A 12130-nucleotide genomic window follows, 5' to 3' on the forward strand; every position below is an offset into this window, starting at 1 on the left:
AGCACGGGAGGCAGCACTGAGCACAGAGCAGCTCCACAGCAGAGCCACCAGCTGCACGGCCCAACAGGCAGCCGTGTAACGATTTCATCATTTTCCAGCAAAATTGAATTAGTTCAAAGCCAAAATCTGATTTGTGAGCCCAGCGCTCTTGACAGCAAACCCTTTACTTTGTCAGGCAGCTGTTAGCTGTCTCCTTCAGAGTGCAGTGAGGACGGTGGGAGAGAGGGCAGGGCTGCTCTCAGGGACCCCCTGCCCACCTGCCTGCACCCTGAGCTCTGCTTGAGCATGCCTGGGGGCTTGCTGATGGGTGCTGAACACCAACAAGCCGCACCTGGGGGAGGTGGGTGATAGCAGGTGGGTCAGGAGCTCCACCAAACCCCCCAAACACTCACACCAGCAGCCCGAGCCTGCCTCAGCCCCATATCTGACCCTGCTTGGGGACTATCCAACCTGTGACCTCTCCATCACCTGGAGTTGTAGCCTCCAGCAACTACGAGTGGTTTGTAACATTGCCTAGAAAATAATGCAGTAACAGTAACAGTTCAATGAGAAAACAAATCCCAAGAGCCAAGCTGGGAGGTCTCCTGCCCACCAGGACTCAGAGGTCCCACACTGAGCAGCTGAGACACCCAGATGGGAACCAGGCAGGAAAACACTTCTCTGGGGACAGAGGGGAGTGCTCCCTCAGTTGGGAATCACTGTTCCAGGACAGCAGCACTCACCTCCTGCACCTCTGACTGGTCACTCCCAAAAGCCACCTCACTGACAGTGCCTTGTGCCCTTCCCAGCACCCCATGGAGAGGATGTGGTCCCTCCATGCTGAACATCTGACCAACTTCTGCTGGGACCACCAGCTCCCCAGCTCCCTCCATCAGGTCTGTGCTCACTGTCCTGCACATCCTACTGCTTCCAACACCTTCTGCTTGGCCACGGCCAAGTCCCAGGTGACACAACAGCCACAAACCCACATGCCATCTGCAAGGGACTCCACAGCAGAGCTGCAGCAGACACCCTGAGGCCTGAGCCTACCACCCTCCCAGCCCCAACTCGCTGACACTGCCCATATCCACAGGGAAAACACAGGGTGAAAACACTGGGGAAGGTCCAGCTAAAGAACACCACCAGAAACCAGAAACAGTCTAGCTTGAGACAAGACAGGTGGGAACTCACCGAGTTGATGCAGCCCAGCTCCTTATTCAAGAGCCAGGGCAGGGAGAGTTTCCCTTCCCCTCTGTAGCATGACTGGATACGCTCCTTGATCTTATCCTTGATCTTCTTCAACGTGAAGAGGCAGAGCACAGACTCCTTGGGAGGCTTAACCCTATTTTTCTGGCCCTGGGAGAAGATGGTGAAGAGGATATCCTCCTGCTCTGAGATGCCCAGGTACTTGGCCAAAGCCTTGCCAGGCTTGGTCAGGTAGGCGTCCTGGATCAGCCGGTACTCGATGCCGTCCTGCACGCAGCCAATGGGGAATTCCACATAGGAGTAGAACTTGGGGTCATCCACACAGAGGCGGACGATCTTGGAGGTGAAAAACTGCTCCCCAGTGGAGTCGGGAGAGGTCAGCTGGGTGTCCAGCTGCAGGGTCAGGTAGTAAACAAACTGCTCGCTGCTGAAGCTGTAGATGTAGTAGATGTCAAAGGTGGGGAACTTGGAGAGTGTATCCGAGGGGATTTTGAGCTGCGAGGAGACAAACTCATCCTGGTAGACGAAGCCAAACATCTCCGCGTTCTCCTCGTTGGCCATCAGCTTGCGGCTGGACAGAGTGGGGAAGTACTCCGACTTCCCATCAATGGGCGTCCCAATGAAGAGCTTGTTCTGCCCGTTCAGCACCTCGATGATGACACCGGACATGGTGCCCGACTCGTTGACGCTGGAGAGGTAGTGCTCCTTGCGGTGGTGGGGCTCGCCCAGCTTGAAGAGGTCGTCCAGCCGCAGGAACTGGCAAATCCCCTGGGAGGCACTGCCGCAGGCGATCAGCCGATTCCCCGAGTAGTCCACCAGCAGCAGTTTGTTGACGTTGTTGGTCGTGACCAGCCCGTGCGGGCAGGACTGGACGCTGGGCGGAGGGTAACACTTCTCATTGTCCTCCACGGGCCCCGTCACGTGGGTCCTCAGGAGCGTGAGGTTATTGGAGAGCTTGTAGATCCGATTGACAGCCCCCACGTAGACCTCCCCAGTTTTGTTATGGACCACCAAGTGTGTCAAGCTCCAGTCTGTAACTGGGAAAGTCCTAAAGGGAGATTTGGGGCTGCCTGCCGCCAGCGGTAGCCAGGTGCTCCCCAAGAGCAGCAAGGTCCAAATGTGGATGGACAAGTGGTGCTTGAGCCAAAGGAGCCACATTGCAGCAGCCTCACATCCAGCCAAGGCCATGCCCAAACACAGCCACAAAATAAATAGAAACAAACCCAAACTAAAGGGGTGGGGGAGGGAGGAGGAGCTAATGGGAAACACTCTCCTCTGCTTCCTCTGCGCTCCGCATTCAGGGCATCGTGGGCATGGCCAGTCCAGTCAACCCTAGAGGGAGAAAGACAAGAAAAGTGGGGTTAGGAAGCTTTCCTGTTGTCTCAAGCATATTCCACCCCACCCAGGAGACTCTGCTGCTTCATATTTTTCTAGCAAGCAGAAGAGACCCTGACCTGCTGCCCCAATCCCACTCTACAGCAGTGCTGGGAATGGATGCAAGATCCCAGCTAGCAGCAAGCACAGCCCAAGCCCCTACACAGAGGAGGGTCTCAAAAGCACCTTTTAAAGGAGTTGAGAGAGTCCAGAGCCCTGGCATGTTGCCCACTATCCTGCCACATGCCTGCCAGGAGGGGCACGGGCAGGAGGGGTTGGAGGGAGCACACGGGCATGGCAAGGACAAGCCTGTCCTTTTGGCATTTCTATGCATTAAAAACACAGGTCCAGACATGAGACAGTTGGTTTGAGAGGCTCCAGAGGGACAAGGGGCACACACAGGGGGGATGGAATGCTCTGCCTGCTGCTGTGCCACAGCTGGGGCTCACCAACAGGGAGCAGCCAAGCAGTGGGGAGCCGCCAAACACCCCACACCTGGGTGACCTTTGTATCCTGCCAGCAGGGAGGAGATGGCCACAGGAAACCAATGCACAGCTCTGCTCTCTGTGTCAGTTCAGCAGCCCCTCCATGATACCCCATCCCTGTCTTCTCCATCCACCCTCCCCACACAAGTACAAGCACCCCTAGATTAACATAGGTTTGTGTAAACTCCCTGCCAGCACACAGCCCATCTCACCATCACAATCCATTACAATCCATCCACCCCAGGTGGAACCAAGGTCCATGGCTGGGGCACCAGCTCAGTTTCCCAGCCAGTGCAGATAAGCCACTCCAGAAGGGAGTGGAGGAGGAGGAGAGCCTCTCGCTCTCTCCTTATCACCCATCTCTGACTCAGCCCAGGACAACCTCCCAGAGGATCCCCAGCAGGGAGTGGCACAGGTAGGAAATATGGCCCGCGGTGACTGGCAGCTCTGCCAGATCCCAGCCAGGGCAGGGCAGGGTGTCAGAGGGCAGCCAGCTGCCATATCAGCAGGGCTGAACGCTGCCCCACCCTCAGCATCCTGCCCTTGGCAGGGCTGTGGGACCCCACCAGCCAGGCCACATGCAAACCTTGGGGGGCTGCATCAGCACTGAGAAGCACTGAGCCACAAGGCTACCCTAACATTCCATAGAGCATTTTCACTTCTGCTGCTCCCCTCTCAAGCCACAGAGCCAGAGAAACTTTTTTCCCCTTCTCCAACTCCCAGCATACACAAGATTCCCCTCTCCTTTTTCAGGGCAAGCCCAGCCCTGGCCACCCCTGCAGCCCTGGCAGCTCCCCTGAGCTCCAGATATGTTGGGCAAAGCTTCTGCACCCCTTCCAAACCCTCTCTGCAGATCTGCCTCTGCCCACAATTCTCCTCACGCTGCTGTCTTCGACTTCCCAACACATCCACCTCCAAGGCAACACTCTCAAGGGACATTGGGACAACAACACATGAGCAGCACTGAGACCAAGCACAGATGCCACAAAGCCCAATGAGTGGGGAGACGACCAAAGCACCACCCTGGAAATTATCCCCATGGTCCTAATCACCCATTCCTACCACTTTTTCCAACACTGGGAGCCTCACAACAAAGAATAGGTAACAAAACTGTCAGGGCAAGGGCACTCCCAGAAGACACTCACACTGCTCGGAATCTTCCTTTTTCTGAGCTTGCTGGTAAGAGAATAAAGAGAAGCACCTCATGTCAGAGCTTATTAGCCCCAAACCACATTGATGTGGGACCGAGTGGCACTGTGAGCACAAACCCATTGGTTAGCCCAGAAAGCCACAGCCCAGCAGCTGCAGGCATTGGGGTTTCCTGAAGGAAACCAGAGAGTGGTTTCCCACCCACTGGCACAGCTGTCACCAAGGCACTGCTCCCATGAGGCTGAGGCCCTCAGGAACAGCACAGTGGCTGCCTGGCAAGGAGACCAGCACCAAATTCATGTGTCGGTGATGTGCAAGGAGAGAAGGAACAGGGAAGATGGGGAAGGTGACAGTGGGAGATCAGTGCAGCGTGGGGATGCCAACCAGAGCGTCTCCTGCCAGGATGAGAGAGCACGACAGGGAACTTGCTTTCTTGGTGCATTTCTATGATTCACTGCTTCTATTTCAGGAATTGGGTGAGAGAACTAGAGGTCGAGCTGCTGCCACAAACCAGGGCTAGAAAGCCCAACAGGAGATTCCCAAATTAACGTAGGGAGCTGCAAATCAGAAGTTGGAACGAGAGCAAAGTGAGGCAGAGCTGGGGCAAGCTGAGAGATGACACTCTGCAGAGCTCCTCAGAGATTTCTGCTCCTAAATATACTGCAGCAGCAACATCTCGTCCTAGTGACCTGACACCAGTGGTGGTTTTGTCCAGTAAAAGCCATCAGCAATGATTAGTGAAAATAAAACAGCACAAATGGTTGGTTTGTCTGCTTTTTTTGTGATTCGGTGATATGGGTTCCTGAACTTTGAACTAAAGCAGGGCTCAAGCCCACCCTGGTGCAGGCAGCCCTGCACTGCTCCCTGCCCATGGAGCAGCAGCCAAAGGGCATTTCCCTGCTGTCACACAGCTCCAAGGGCCACAGAGAGGTCACAGTGCAGCTAAGGCAGGGCAGCTCCTCCCCTGGCACACTCTTTAAACCACAGGGCACCCAAATCCCTGGGGCTGCATTCAAGTAGCACCTCGCCCTGGGGTCACCCAGTCCAGGGCCACCAGATGACTGCCACCACTAGGAAGCAAGACCTGCACCACAAACACATCCAGTGCAGTGCAAAGGCATGGAAAACCCTGGGCAGATACTCTGGCGCCAAGCCCTGCCCTGGAACAGGCAGCAATAAAATAATTCACCCCAGCCCTGCTGCATGCATGCCAGCTGGGAGAGCAGGACCACGAATGCAGCTGGCAGTGCTGCTGGGCAGCAAGTGATGCAGCACAGACTGAGCATCCCCAGGGCTCACCCCCACAGAGGGGCCACACCACAGGCCAGACAGCACCACAGACTTGTGTTTTGATTTCCATGTGCATGCACAAACACATAATATATGTATATACACACATGTATTTATAGAAGGAAAGCAGCCTTCAGAAACAAAGCCAGCACAAGAGCCAAATCCTCCCCGGTCCCCTTCATCCCCCTTGGAAAGGACATTTGCTCACAGTTTCACCTCAAAGTAGCCACACTGAGATGGGTGCAGCCACTGCAAAACTTGGGTGGGGTCACCCACCTTAGCAGGGCCAGCACGCACAGATCCCAGCCTCTCCCAGTGAGCCTTTCTGCAGCAAGCAATGGACATGCCCCAGGGATGCCAGTGCCCCCCTTCCTGGCTGCTGGAGAGGTGGCAAGGGGCAGCAGCACTCATCCCCCCACGCTGAGAGCTCCCTGCTCCTGCAATGTGCCCAAAGACCTGTGCTTGGGATGGGAGATCACACTTTGGGAAAACAATCATCACTTTTGATAGCACAAAGCAAGAGTACTGGGATGGAAAAACTAACCTTAAAAGGCAAAGACTGGACAGAGAGTTAAGGACCACCTCTCCACTCATCCAGGCAGCAAGTCCAAGAGTCAGCACCAGCCTGCAGAGCAGCAGCCCTCGGGGGAGCACCCACAGACAGGGTTTAAACATGCAGACAAGCACAGAGGTGCAGATCTGGCACTCACAGACCCGCCTGCCATCCCTGCTTTTCCATCAACATGACCCCAGCAGGTTCTCTCCCAGCAAAACACCCCAAGAGCTTTATAGCCATGCACTTCAGCAAGGGAGGTTGGAGGAGAGAAGGTGTGGGATTGAAAACCCCCACATAACCCACCCACAAAACGGGAAATGGCATCTTAAGGGCCTTTACCTGTAATCCCTCCAAGCCACTTGCTGCTCTCAGCAATGAGAAACAGCCAAGAAGGGACCAGCTACAAGCTGCCAGTAATTAGCAAAGCGGGGAGAGGGGAGATTATCCAGGGGAGAAAAAAAGCCTTCAGGCCACAGGAGAGGCAGCCTCACCCCAGAGTTGCTGTATTTTTAGGTTCATCTGGCTGGGAAAAGCCTTGCTATGAGGAAAGCCTGGTGGTGGTACAAATTGGAGCTGCACTACATATGCAATTGCTGCAACAGGGCTAAACTTTAACTCCTTCTTCCGCTGCATGCAGTCATGGAAAACTATTTGGTTAGAGTCCCTCCCTAGCCAGTGAGTTAAATCATTAAAAACCTTATCCCTGGCTCAAACCACACCCTGATGAAATCAATGGCAGGCTCTGAAGCTGCCCCAATCTCCATTACTATCACCCAATCAAGAATATCTTCAGTTTCTTCCCAGGTTCCTGCCATCCCTCCCAGGCAGGGGCTGAGGACTCCATCCTGCCATCCACCCCAGCTTCCACTCCTGCCCTGCAAGGATCTTCTGGGCAAAGAATTCAGCCTCTCTTGTTCTGAGAAACATGACAAGGAGAAGCAGCCATCTACTGCCCAAAGGCTCATGAAGCTTGACCCTCAGCAAAAAGGAGCATAAAAGAACAAGCAGTGAGGAAATTAAATAGCATTTCTCAAGTGCACAATTCCCCTTCTCTGGTCCTCTGCAAAAAGTCATGTCACGCCAAGAACAGCTTGAACTCCAGAGCAGCTCTGGAGCCACTACGTGCACTCACCACTCACCACTCACCACTGCAGGCTGCTCTGCAGAGAGCCCTTCCAAAAAGGGCTCACAAGCATTTCCGAGCTGGAAACCCAGGCTCCCACAGCCACAGCGTCCCAAGGCAAGGAGGCACATGAGGACAGCCTCAGCAGCCCTTCCAGGAAACCAGGCATGGACAGAGACCTTACACATTTCCCAAATCCATACACCAGGAGGGAGAGCTGGTGGCTGTCCTTTGCCTTATTCCCACAGCTCACCTGGGTATCACAGTCCATACGGGGCCCTGCAAGGGCTGCTGAGGGGTTTTCTGTTTGCAGCCCACATGCTGGATCTGGGCTTCCCAGGAGGAAAGTGCCCCCCACCTTCCCTTGTGCTCCCTGGAGCCGAGAGAGGAGCACACAGACCTGGACCAGTGCACAGCCCGTGGGCAATCATGCACACAGGACACAGCCTGCTGCTTCCCATCCTGCTTCAGGAAGTCTGTCCATCGGTTCCTCCAACCCCTCTGTGCCTCTCATCATCCCCAGACCCCAACCCAAGGCACCAGGACACCAGCCATGGGACTGTGGCTTCCTACTATCGACACCCAGGTCAGCTCAAGGCTTCAAAGACCAGACTGATGTGAATTTTGTCACCTCTGTGAGGACCAATTAATAACATCTTGCCCACATCTTAAGAGCAATGTAGTACAGACCAAATTCCCTGAAGGCCACCTCCCCCTTTGGCTTTGGCCCACACACTCTCAGACTCTGATTCTCACAACCCATCAGCCCACTGCCCCACATAAATGTCCCAAAAAACAGCCCTGCTGGCAGAGGTCACCTTGGTCCAGTTGGACCTGCAGAGACCCAGAAGGTCACTCACAAGCAAGGTCTCTAAACAGCAGGAAAGCCCAACGAGAGATCCTCTGGCCATCAGCATCCTTCCCCTGTCTGATCTCATTCCCTGGGGAATAACACATCACTCCTCACTCCCCAAGCCTGCTGCTGCACATCCCTCACTGGTCCAGGGCAACCACAAACACAAGCCATGATCCTACACTCCCCAGATCAATGCCCCTCTTCCAGCCCAGCTCTCCAAGCTGCATTTTCACCTCTCTGTCACAAGCACTCTCCCCATATCCCATAGGGAATCTGGAGAGATCCCTCTTTGCAATGGAGCACTGCCACAGGAGGATTCCTCGTTGCTGGATCCCCTCTACTCCAGCACAGTGAGTTCATTCTGGGGTTGGTTTAATCCCAGCTAAGCTGAAACTCCCATGGTTCTGCCTGGCCCCTTGCTGACACCAGCACTTGTGCTGTCCTGTGGCGAGCCAAGCACAACTGCCACCACATTAGTTCTGATTAAAACAACCACAAAACTTCTCCAAATGAGTTTTCCCAAGCCATGTGTTCTTTCCCTACCATCCTTCCCCTCTGCTGTTTCAGTTATGCTGCCCCAAGAACCACAGCTGGAAACAGTTCAGGTCCTGGCTCTGCTTCCCCTGTGGAGTTTCCAGCCCAGCATAGCCCCATGTTGTATTTTCCCAAGGTGAAGTGAGACATCCAGAGAGAGAACAGAGCCTCACCTGGCAATGGGCAGGCAGAGAAAGGAAAACCCCAAAAATCCCCCCACAGCAACACCACCACAGGGAAATGTTCTGAGAGTCCAAAAGAAGCCTCATTCACAGCACCACGGGCAAAGACCATCTGATATTACCGGGGAGGTGCCACAGCAGTGGCTGTACCTGCACTCTGCTTTCCTATGGGCAGTGCCAGCACAGCACACCCTACCCCAATTTCCCACAGCACGGGGGTCTCACCCACCAGACCTAGGCAGAGCACACTTCAAAGCGTGGGTGCAGCCATGAGCTGCTGGCTGGGAGGGAGAGCAGAGCAAGGCTTCTCCTCTTCCTGCAGACCCCAGCTGCAGCCCCAGGCCATGTCAGACACGGGCACCACCTTGCTCTATGGCCTGATGCCATGCATGAGGAGCTGAGATTCCAACAGGCATCAGCATCATGGACCGGCTCCTTCCATGCAGAGCCGAGAGGAGGCGGCTGCTCGCCTATGCTGGGAGGGCTGCCCGAGCACCTCTGCCAAAAACCCACTTTGTGCTAATGAAAGTGGCTGGATGGCAGCTCCAGCAAGTGCCACCACCCCCACGGAAAGCCAGGGAGCCACACAGGGCACAGCCAGTTGGCCAAGAGGTCCTGCTGTGCTGGGAGCTGACACCACTGGGGCATCCCTCCCTCCCTCCCAGCCCCCTCCATGCAGAGCGGGACCTCTCCCGCATGTGCCAGCACCCCAGGGCACCTCGGGATCAGGAACAGCAGCGGCAGCCCTGGAGGCCGGGGCTGCTGGCAGCGTCATGGGGCTCGGCAGCGGCTCTCCTTCGGAAACGGCGCTGCTTCCCTGCCTTCCTCCTCCCCCATTTCTTCCCGATGACATCAGCCTGAAAAACAGGTTCTTGACTTCAGCAGGGCTCATCGGGCCGATTCTGGTCCCGGCAGAGAGGGAAGAGCCCCCCCCTTGACTCCAGAGAGGAAGCAGCCATGCAGGAGCCGGACACGGAGATAAGCGGCAGCGGGCAGGCAGGGACCCTGCCAGCATGCCAACACTTGTAGGAATAAAAACCATTGAGAAGGAGATGAGGGTGGAGGGAATGCAACACTGGGGAACAGATATAAATGCTTTACAGAGGCTGTGGCAGCTGGAAGCTGGGGCTCACACCCCGGCTCTGACACTGCTCTGCTGCAGGGCAGGCAGATCTACCCAGTGCAAAAGTCAAATCCCAGGGCAGGGCAGACTCCCATCGAGCTCCAGCTCGCAGAGCCCAACAGCAAGCCCTCGGGCTGGCCAAAATCACAATGCAGGACTTAACACCATCCAGCAAAGCCTTCCGAGGGCCACAAAGCTGGACACGGACCAGCAGGGAACACACGATCCTGCGAAACATCCTGCCCACCAGCCAAGCTCCAAGATTATTTTTAAACTCCTCCTAAAATATTTTTGGGTTTTCCTCTTCCCCTGTTGAAACTAACAGTTTGCACAGGAAGAGCGAAGCAGCCGCCCGTACACAAAGCCCGGCCGCATGCACAAAGCAAACAACTTGGTGCCATTACAATCACCTGCGATGTTATCGGCAGCTCTGACGGGGTCGGCACTGGCAGGAGGAAATGTGGTTTTTACATCGTGCCACTTGAAACAAGTGTGACCATCCTTCCTCCCCCCTGCCCCCCAGCAGCCATGCCAACACCCTGGTAAAGAGGGGGAACAGCCTGTGGATGTGGGGCTACACACACAGGAAATTTCTCCCCCTAACACAGGAATTTTCATCTTCTCTTGCCAGGAATTTACTTCTGTGAGAGAGCCTGAATATTTTGACAAAGAGTTGTTTAACTAAACACGTAATGCAAAGGGATTCACAGGCTCCTACAATGACACCAAGACTTGCCTGGATGGGGAGGTGAATCTGCAAAGGATCATGCCCCCGACATCGACACTACTCAGAGCATCCAAGCTTCCCAATAATTTTGGGAAACCATTCCTACTCCCAAGCCCTCACATGCCAGACTGCATCTCTGCTCCTCCAAACTCCCAAGAAAACATGAAGAGTCACTCGACATTTATCAGTTCAAAACACATGTGCAATTAGCAGGATTTTTTTTGCCTCCCTCCAGTATAATTATACATGTTTTAATGCAATTACCACCCCTGTATTTTGTACATTAAACAGTAGGCAACCCAAGGAAGAGAGACGCTTTTATTTTTCTTGGCTTTGCCTTCCTGAAAATAATACTATGTTGCAAAATAACTCCGGAAGACGGGCTTATCTTCACCAGAAAAAGAGGGAGAGAAGGAAAAAAAAAAACGGGAAGAGGGAAGGAGAAATCTTACAAAGAAAAAGCAGGGATTGCAGTGTCCCTCCACGCTACCCTCACCCTCCAGTCCCCACACAAACCTGTACCTGGAAACCGCCCCTGATTCCACGGACAGGACTCAGAAGCAGCCTCAGCCCTTCGCCATCACCGACAGAAAGGAAAACTGGACCAAGAGAACGGTCCTGGTTACTCAAGCTGGGGTCATTAGCCGGATTAAAGCGGCGAGCTCCGGCCAGCAGCACGGAGAGCAAAGTGCAGCTAAACTGCCCAAATTGGATTAGCAGCGCTCCCGGGCCTCTGTGCCAACTTGGCTGGCAGATCGAGGGATGCTCAGGATGAGGAGGTGGGCAGCCAGCCCCAGGGCTGATCTGCAGGCTGCCGGTGGGGAGTGGAGGGATGAGGAGGAGATGGTCCCTGCACAGCATGTCCCCAGAGCCACACAGCCTGTCTCTGGCACCCATGGCATGTTCTCACCTCGGGCACTTTCTCCAGCAAAATCCCTCACAATCTCAGCTCAAGGAGCAAAGAGGATACGGCACCCTGGCTCACACCAGGCCCTGAGCTGAACCCAGCAATAAAAAATCTCCTCTGTGCTTCAGGCAGCTCACGAGGGTCTCTGGCCCCAGGCACAGACCAGCACAGCTGGGCACAGGCCAGGGCTGCATTTGGCTCTCATTACACCAAGACACCATGGGGACAGAGGAATCACCCAAAATAGTCCATCTTGCACCATGCAAGGCAACTTCAGAGGAGAAAGGAGCAAAAGTGTTTATGGAATGTGAGCCTGATGACCTGGATGTGGAGTTTTCTTCCAGACTCAAACATCTTGACACACCAGCAACAAAGAGGAGGTGTTCCAAGCCTTGGCTAAAGGGAAAATAAACTTTGAGATGTTTTTCATTCAGGTTTTTAAATGGTGGCTTCCACCTGGAACAAGGGCTGGAGGCAGCCACAGAGGGCTCAGGGAAGCAAGGCAAACAAGGACACCTTCCTGTGTCTGGCTATGCTCTGACAAACCCATGGGAAGGTGTGGGCTTGGACACAGCACATGGTGAGTGCAGGGCAGAAGAGCCAGGACTGCCCATGCCTGGCACTGAAACCACAAAACTT

The 12130-nt window shown here is 54.6% G+C and overlaps 1 protein-coding gene across 2 annotated transcripts in view; it reads right to left on the reverse strand.

The window, feature by feature from the left end:
• The window catches only part of PLXNA1 (plexin A1), a 113053-nt gene that overhangs the window by 96811 nt on the left and 4112 nt on the right, over positions 1 to 12130 (reverse strand). For both annotated transcript variants that reach the window (XM_074549783.1, XM_074549784.1), the window contains exon 2: positions 1171 to 2517. In XM_074549783.1, coding sequence (XP_074405884.1) covers positions 1171 to 2373 — 1203 coding nt within the window. In that variant the 5' untranslated portion in view covers positions 2374 to 2517. The remainder of the gene's footprint in view (positions 1 to 1170; positions 2518 to 12130) is intronic.

This window comes from Zonotrichia albicollis, chromosome 12, assembly GCF_047830755.1.
Source record: "Zonotrichia albicollis isolate bZonAlb1 chromosome 12, bZonAlb1.hap1, whole genome shotgun sequence".
Classification (NCBI taxonomy): Eukaryota; Metazoa; Chordata; class Aves; order Passeriformes; family Passerellidae; genus Zonotrichia; species Zonotrichia albicollis.